This window comes from Anas acuta, chromosome 23, assembly GCF_963932015.1.
Source record: "Anas acuta chromosome 23, bAnaAcu1.1, whole genome shotgun sequence".
Classification (NCBI taxonomy): domain Eukaryota; kingdom Metazoa; phylum Chordata; class Aves; order Anseriformes; family Anatidae; genus Anas; species Anas acuta.
The window spans coordinates 2,205,267-2,213,668 of record NC_089001.1 but is presented as its reverse complement, the minus strand read 5'-3'; the positions used below and the strand labels follow the sequence as shown (position 1 = coordinate 2,213,668).

General features: G+C 52.0%; 1 protein-coding gene across 2 annotated transcripts; it reads left to right on the top strand.

Annotated features, from left to right (window-relative positions):
- The first annotated feature begins 235 nt into the window (after window positions 1-235).
- On the top strand, window positions 236-8,128 carry CXCR5 (C-X-C motif chemokine receptor 5). Of its 2 annotated transcripts, none has more exons than XM_068659130.1 (2): window positions 236-382; window positions 5,193-8,128. In XM_068659130.1, the coding sequence occupies exons 1-2, from the start codon at window positions 344-346 to the stop codon at window positions 6,267-6,269; spliced, it is 1,116 nt and encodes a 371-aa protein (XP_068515231.1). In that variant the 5' UTR covers window positions 236-343; the 3' UTR covers window positions 6,270-8,128. The 2 variants fall into 2 exon arrangements, with proteins under 2 accessions (XP_068515231.1, XP_068515232.1); XM_068659131.1 differs by lacking the exon at window positions 236-382 and adding an exon at window positions 2,941-3,338.
- The last annotated feature ends 274 nt before the right edge of the window (window positions 8,129-8,402 follow it).

Here is an 8,402-nt window from a genome sequence, read left to right as displayed (position 1 = left end):
CTAATGCACCTACAGCACCTTATTTTGCACCATACTTTTGTTCTGCTTGCAGGGCAGACTTGGGGGGGTAACATTTGCTGATGGTCAGAAGCTCTCACGATCTTTTTTTTTTGAAAATAATAAAAAAAAATCAACTTAGAACAAACACTTAAGAAAAAATGATAGAGCAAGATGCCAGTCTTTACATCAAATAGGTCATTCTTCGCTTGGAGCTCATTTGCCTTGCAAATACTCTATTGTTACATTCTGGGTCCCTCCCTACTCACTTAAATGACTAACTCCACCCCAGAAAAGAACTTGTGCCGAAATTGCTGGAGGAGAGGCAGATCCTGCCCCTGAAACCATGGGGCCTGTCAGCTACTCATCAGAGACCTATGACTTGGTGAGTTGGGCCTGGCTTTGCTTGTTTGAGAGGACAACTGGGGAGAGCGGGTAAAGCTGGGGTGGGCTGAGAGACCTGGCTTCGATGTCACCATCTTCTGACCCCTCCCATTAGGAGAGGACCCAAGCAATAACTTACGCCAGTGCAATCAGACCTTGCATCCCTTAATTTTGGACTGGAGGGATGAGGGTCTTTGCGGGGAGCTGGTGCAATGTCACCACGGGCACTGCAGTCCAGGGGCACAAGGTGTTGCCATGCAGAAAGCTGCACGAGGAGCGGTGGCGACTTTGAGCTGAGGTGTTGTGGTGGGCACTGAGCCCCAGCACTGTCCCCTCAGGGGCACCCAAACCCCAGCTCCTGTCAGAAGGGCCTGGAGAGCCCAGCCCATGCACCTCTGCCCCTTGCTGCCCCGCTCCTGGCACAGCCGTTCTGGGTGACACAATGTGGGTGAAAAGCAGGCGTTCAGAGCCCGTTTATACCAACCTTCTGTGGTGTAGATGACCGTGTGTAGTGTGCCAAGCTGTAGGACTCTCCTCTAGTGTCTTTAATGGGAATACCAAAGCAAGCCCCAGTGCTCTCTCTCCACATGTGAAAAACCTTCCCATGACTACGTATTCCTACCCCTGCCAGCCTTCCCCATGAACAGGCTGCCTGAAGGGAATACACAGCATATTTACAGGAGGGGAATTGGAAAGCATAGAAGATAAATTGCAAATACTTCTAACTGGGAGTGATGACACCGTACATTTAGCCCTGAAATTTTCTGCTCTAAGCTTGCGAATGAAATACAGCAGCTGTACCTTTCAGAGCATATTGTGCTATCCAAGGGGGTATCCACAGCAGTGCTAGCATTAGCCAGGTTTTCAGATGTTGCAGCTCAGAATTTCTGTTTTCATACAAAGGCTCTCTGCGGCAGACCTCGGGTTTTGTTTATTTTCTGTTCCAGAGAGAAATTCTGGATTTAATTTTTTACCAATTTTTCTTTCTCTCCTTTTTCCTATACTTTATGGGAAAAGAAAGAAGACTGGGGGTGAGACAGGCATTTCCAACCCTCCTTATTTTTTTCAGTTCATCCAGTCTAAAAACCCATTGCAAATAGTGCTCGTGTCCTTTACAAGTTTTTGCAGAAGGCACTTCTGTGACCTCTGCTGAAGTTCGGTGGCAACACTGAAAAAAGTTTTAGTTTAGTTAAAACTAAACTCCCTTTGCCATCGCTTTGTTGGTTCGTTCCTTCATCCGAACTCTCCCTTGGTCTCTCTCCAATGACCAGGAAACCATCCACATCCAAGCGTGCTGTCTGTCCATCTGCACTGTGTCACTGACTACAAGCAAGCAGCTGCTGGTGGCAAAGTGCGTAGTTTTCTAAGGCAGGGAAATTAAACAGCACTGGGATTTGTTCTTTGGATACAAAACTTAGAACCTTAGCTTAGCAATTTTACCTCCGTTGTGAGTTATTTTAAGTTACAGAGGAGACCCCAGACAAGAGGAGAAACTCAGCTAGCTTTGGGACTAAGTGTGAACAGTCCCATGCCACAGCAGAAAGAGTTTTCTATCTTTTCTCAGAATTCACGTGGTTGGGAGTTTGTGCCACGCGTTTCCTAGGAGCTTCTCAGGTTTCTCTTCCTCCCTGGAACTGACCACAGATCGCACACGAGCAGTGTCACATACGGTCTGGGGATGCCGTATATTGGTGAGCTTAGTGCTTGCATCAACATGTCCAGAGAGATTTGCAAAAAAAAGACCTCGACACTGTTCTAGCAAAGCAGTGACACAAAACCGCATTAACAAGAAAGGCTCAGTTGACTGATAGAGCAAATGCAGAATGAAAACAATTGGGACATTTGCACTGAAAGGGCATTTATCTAAGTAGTTGCCCAGCAAGTACAGCAATAGCTTCACCTAATCTTTGCTACCCTATGGGGCCAATTAGCTGTGTAACCTTGTGGAAAAGTAATGTAACCAAAATTATAGCCCCAATTCTCAATAGCAAGAAAATTTTGCCCACTTAACCTTCCTCAGCTGCAAACTAGAGAAAGAAAGGAAAAAAAAAAAAGTTGAAGAAAGACCACAGAGATTGCTGCGAGGTCTCCTAAGGTGCCGAAGGCCAATTCTTGTTATAATGAGGCCAACACATCTCAAGAGGCAAAAAGGCACCTACATTACAGGAACATTTACTTACATGTTGGTTTCCCTAGTTCAACCACCAGAGAGGTGATGAGCAGAAACTCTATCACAGGAGCTTGCTGAGCTGCACACTGACACGAGCAATTCCTGTTTTAAGGTTTTGGGAATGAAATATGTTTCTGCTAGCCCTGGATGGGCTAGAAGGGAATGACTCACTTGAAAAATCCGTAATAGCGTACGGGCTGCTGCTCTTCTACAGGCAAATGGGTGATTGCTGGCAGTTGTGGGGAACTGAGAAAAGCAGCTGACATGCAGAGGAGACCTGCGTAATTTTGAGATGTGGGTTAGAGGGGAAAAGAGATTCCTAAGCAAATAGAGTGCAGGATTGTGCCTCCCCCTGCCGTGGCCCCAGGTGTGCATTTTACTGCTTAGTTGCAGAAAAAAACTCCCCACTTTACTGTCACGTTCCCCCTGCAGTACAGACGTGTTGCTCGGGCTTTTACTGGATTGCAGGAGAGCTGTGCAGAGGATGCCCACGTGCAGCCCATTCACCCATCCCATCCCAGATCAGGCAGCCACCCGCTCCCAGTCTGGAAATGGAAGTCACAGCAGAGTCCCCAAAAGCCCTGGCTCATCATTCAGGGCATCTCCTACAGCTCTGCTCCCTGCCCTTCCCGTCTCAGCCTGGACTCTGCCTTTTCATCCTTTTCTATTCGTCTTCAACTCATCTCTGTCCGCTCCCACCCACACTCGGTGCTCGGAGATGCACATGAGAGGACGCCTGAGACACAGCTCTGTGCACGCTTCCTCTGCCCGCAGCGAGTGGCTTACAGTAAGAGCCCTACCTGCCACCTTATCTGCGATCAGATGGTGGCTGATAGTGGCCTCTGCACCTCCGGCTCCAGCTCTAAGGTGATGCTGGAAACCGTTCTGCAGCCAAAGCCGTTCAGCACCGCACCCGCCACCCACCTGGAGGCACTGGCAGTGCTGGCGTGGCTCCAGGCTGTGCTCCAGCCCGTGGACCCAGCCACTTCCCCTCCTTTCCTTTCTCCCTTTAAAACCAGAACTGTTCAGCCTCTCCCCAGCTAAGTTATTCGCATTCCCTTTGGGTTTTTCCAGCAAGGTCACCGCGGGATCCAGAGCAGCCCTGTTTGGTCACTGTGCCAAACAGCAAAGGTTCTTCCTTTGGTTTTCTTTCTTAGGAGGTTTTCTTTCTTTCTTCAGTAGCAACCTCCAGTCTCATACCAGAAACCAGAAAAATAATTACTCTTTGGGCGAGTGATGTTCATGTTCCAAGGCTGCAGTCCCGCTGTTACATTAGGTGAAGACAGCTTTGTGCGGGTGAGGTTTTGGGCAGGGAAGATGACTGCTGGCCCCCGAGGGAGCCAGCTCTCAGCGCCTTTGGGAGAAACATCACAGCACAGAAACAGCATGGGGGGCACGGAGCTGGCCGGGAAGGGGACCCTTGAAAGAAAGACCCTTCACTGCACCCGTAAAGCCATGGAAGTGGTTTCAGCAAGGCAGCACTTCGAGTTGAGCGCTGCCACATCAGCTCTTTGCCCCCAGCCGGCTGCTTGCAGAGGCACACAGCACATCAGCAGAGGAGGCTTTTAACAGAGAAGAAACCCGGTCACCCTTTCCAGCTCATTATAACACAAGTTGAGAATATTTGCAGTCACTTGGCTTCGGAGCACATGCAGGGGAAGGGGGGGGAGTGGACAAAAAAAAAAAAAAAAAAAAGGTCTAAAGCTGTTTAAAGCAAGGCCAGTATTTTTAGCTGGGAACTTTGGCTGATGAGGGAAGGAGCAGCAGGTGCAAACGGCTACAGCTGGCAGTGAAAGGTATGAAAGCAGCGAGCAGGGGCTTCCGCTGTGGTTGACACTGAAGTCTCGGTGCTGGTCTCCAGAGAGGGTGTGGGTGGGGGAGTGCACAACTACTGCTGCAGGGCTCTTCCCGTTTTGTCACGGATTTCTGAGCTCGCCACAAGCCTCCCAGGCTGCTCTTTTTCTGTGACAGCCTGCATCTGAGCCCTGTGCTGCTGTTAGCACCCAGCTCCTGCCAAAGCGCCTGCAGGCAGCGCGTGCCCACCATCTGCGGTGGCTCTGCCACACTTTCCTCACCAGGTATCAGCCCGGGGTCTGAGTGGCATTTCTCAGATTCCCTTTCTGGCTTTGACTGCGATTAATTCGGAACCACAAGGTTTACCAACAGACCAGATTTCTCTTTCCAGCACAATCGCTGTGGCACCCCGCTGCCTCCGATGCGTTCACTCCTCACACCTGCCCCAGAACTTTCTCTGAGTGCGTGTTAAGCGATGCCCAGCCCTGGCTGCTGCTGTCCCACCTCGCCTTGCTCGGTGGACGCTGCCCCAGATGGCTCCAAGGTCTCCAAGCTCAGAGCATGGCTGCGGTCAGAAACCAGTAAAGCAGCAGCTGCAATGGGGCCAGCAGCAGAGCACATGGGAGGCTGCCCCAAATCCTTGTGCTACGGCTGCTCAGCTGCACTCCAGAAGTGGAGGCATCAGGAGGGCAAGAAAAACGAGCAGTGAAACCCCCTTCCTATCAGGAAAGGGCTGAAGGGAATGGGATATAAAAGGGTCAGGACAGCCTCTCCCCATGCTGCTGTCTCTCCTGGGACCCCAGCCATGAACCTGCCCCCCTGTAACCAGATTCTCTCTGTTCCCCAGAGCCAGGCGGAGCTGAGTGGTTACTACGAGGCTGATAACACAACCCCGTCTTTGGAGGGCTACTTCTGCTTCAATCCGGCCTCGTCTGTGGTCGGCAACCAGCGAGACCCCTTCAGGAAGGTCTTCATGCCCCTCATCTACCTGCTTATGTTTGTGCTGGGAACTGTGGGCAATGCCCTGGTCCTGGTCATTTTGGAGAGGTTCAAGCGGTCGCGCACAACCACGGAAAACTTCCTCTTCCACCTCACCCTGGCCAACCTGGCGCTGCTGCTCACCTTCCCGTTCAGCGTGGTGGAGAGCTTGGCCGGGTGGGTATTTGGGACTTTCCTCTGCAAGATCCTCAGCGCCGTCCACAAGATCAATTTCTACTGCAGCAGCATGCTGCTGGGGTGCATCGCGGTGGACCGCTACCTGGCCATCGTTTACGCCATCCACACCTACCGCAAGCGCAGGGCTCGCTCCATCCACCTCACCTGCACGGCCGTCTGGCTCTGTTCCTTGCTCTTGACCTTACCCGATCTCATCTTCATGGAGGTCTGGACAGATGAGAGCAACCGCAGCATTTGCTATTTCCCCGAGATTGGGATTCACGGCAACAACGCGTGGCTGGCAACCCGGTTCCTGTACCACACCGTGGGTTTCTTCGTGCCCCTGCTGGTGATGTGTTACTGCTACATGGCCATCGTCCGGACCCTGTGCCAGTCCCAACGCCTGCAGAGGCAAAAAGCCGTCCGTGTGGCCATCCTGGTCACGGGCGTGTTCCTGCTCTGCTGGAGCCCCTACCACATCGTCATCTTTCTCAACACCCTCACCAAGCTGGAAGCCTTCACCAAGAACTGCCTTCTGGAGGACCAGCTGGACACGGCCATCATGGTGACAGAGGCCATCGGCTTCACACACTGCTGCCTCAACCCCATCCTCTACGCCTTCATCGGGGTCAAGTTCCGTAACGACTTCTTCCGCATCCTGCAGGAGCTTGGCTGCATAAGCCAGGAGACCCTGCAGGAGATCCTGGAGGTGACCAGGAAGGGCAGTGGAATCGAGTCTGACAACACCACCTCCATCTCCACTTTCTAACTCAGACGGGCTGCCGCGGGGCAGAAATGACCTCTGGTGTGCCCGTGCGGTGGCACACGTGCTGTGGCCTCAGTCCTAAGTTTCACAAGCGTCCCCACCATTCTCTTTACTCCTCAGGAAGCTGAGCTCTGACAGCCATCTGACACCCAAATCCCACCAGATTCCTTCCCTGGATCCTTCTGTTTCACATCCATTCCGAAATCTGTCTGGCAGCTGCTGGCAAACGCCTGATGGGCACTGACAGGGCCGGATGAACACAGGCAGGTTGAACCTGACACCACCACACCTCCCCCAAAAACAATTGACTGCGGGTGTCCTGTGCACAGCCAGACACAGGACGGGGTTGCCAGGGGTAGGAAAAAAAAGCCCAGCCAAGTCAAGGTGGAGTCACGTCAGGGAGCAAGCACTGAGGACAAAGATGAAGCCAGCTCCTGTTTCACCTGCTCAGGTCACTGGACATGCCCAAAGGAAGCAGTGGGACTCAATCACCACGGCAGGCAGAGTGAGGGATGCAAGCAAAATTCAAAAGCTTTCTTTTAAGGCAGGTGACTGCCCGGACAGATGGCTTCAGCCTTGTGACTGAGCACAGAGAGGATGAACCACGTCTTTAGGAGGCTGAAGGTGTCACTTATTTTTTTTTTTGCAAGTGGTTGTGCAGTGCTTTGTGGGTTCTGAAAGGAGGAGACCCATTACCTCAGCGTAAGGTAGGACATAGAAGGAAGGAAGAGCTAATTTGCATGATTTCTGTTTGGTGTTAGCAGGCCGAATGGGAACGTGCCGTTTTGCTTAGCGCTGTGCTTTCAGATACTTGCTCTACCTGCATGCCTGGAGCCTTTGGTCACTGAGTGCATCAAGGTTTGCACAGAACAAACCTGAGCACGGATTTTGCCTTGAACCAGGAGTATCCAGCAACCGCCTGGATCAGGGCTTCTCAGGAACAAGCCGGTCCAAAACGAGAGTGGCAGCTCGTTAGTACGGCACAACAAGCACGTAGGGCAGCCCAACAGACTGGTGCAGCCCCGCTGTTCCCTCGTAGGCCTTGTCCCAGGAAGGTGTCAGCACACACAGCATGGTTTTGGGACGTCTCTGTAATTAGCTAAACACCACTTTGGCCTAAACGGAGCGACAGCCACACACACAAACTGTCACACGGGAACGACCCTAGCCACCAGCACACATTAAAATCGGCTGTACCACTCACCTCACTGCTTATGCAAAGTCGGAGCAATGGCAGTGCTACTGCTGCAGCGGGGATTTTGTGCTAAAATCCCTTCTGAAGTTCAATCCCCTAAAAAAAAAAAGCTCAGTGACAACCTGACCTCACCACAGCCAAGGGCCACGCTGCAAAGAGCCATCGTTAAGGAATGGGTCACTTCAGACTAGTCCAGCTCAGGCAGAGATCTGAATAAGTTGTCTGCAGCTTCCGACATGACAAGAAAACTCCCCAAATGCGAGGCCTTGATAGAAAGAGCAGTCCCCATTTCCTGCAGCGCTGCATCTTTGAAGCTGAAACCTTCAGGTAATGGTGACTGTGGCTGTCCAAGCACGAACAGCAGAGGAAGAGCTGCTCTTTGAAGCCTGCCCTTGCTACCTCCACAGCTGTACCAGCGAACGAAGCCGTGCAGACGTGTTGTAAACACCTCCCTAGCCCCAGCCTGTGGGTCCTTACACAACCATTGCTGAGGAATTGAGCAGAGTGTAAACCCTTACAGCATTCACAGAGTAAAAGCAAAATCTACACACAAAACCTGGGTGAACAGATTACGCATCTATCGTTACTGTGGTGTTCGTGGCGTTAAACTTCTTGAAAGTTTACGAGAGCTGTAACAAACAAATAAAGTACTCTCTCTTCCCACATATGGTGCTTGTATGTCACTGCATTTGTGTCACTTCCAGAAGGGAAATGCACCTGCAAACGGAGTGGGCTGATGGCACGTTCCTGCCACGCGTCCCCCCTTTGTGCAGGGACCCACCAGCTCGCAAAGAGCTGGCAGACCACGAGGGTGGGCGCTGCTCCTGCAGCAACCCGCACTTGGGAGGGCCTGGGAGCCAGACAGAGCTGGGGAGGGAGAACCCAGAGCAACCTCTGCCATTGCTGGGCTGTCCCCTGCCACTTTCCATCCCCACTGCATC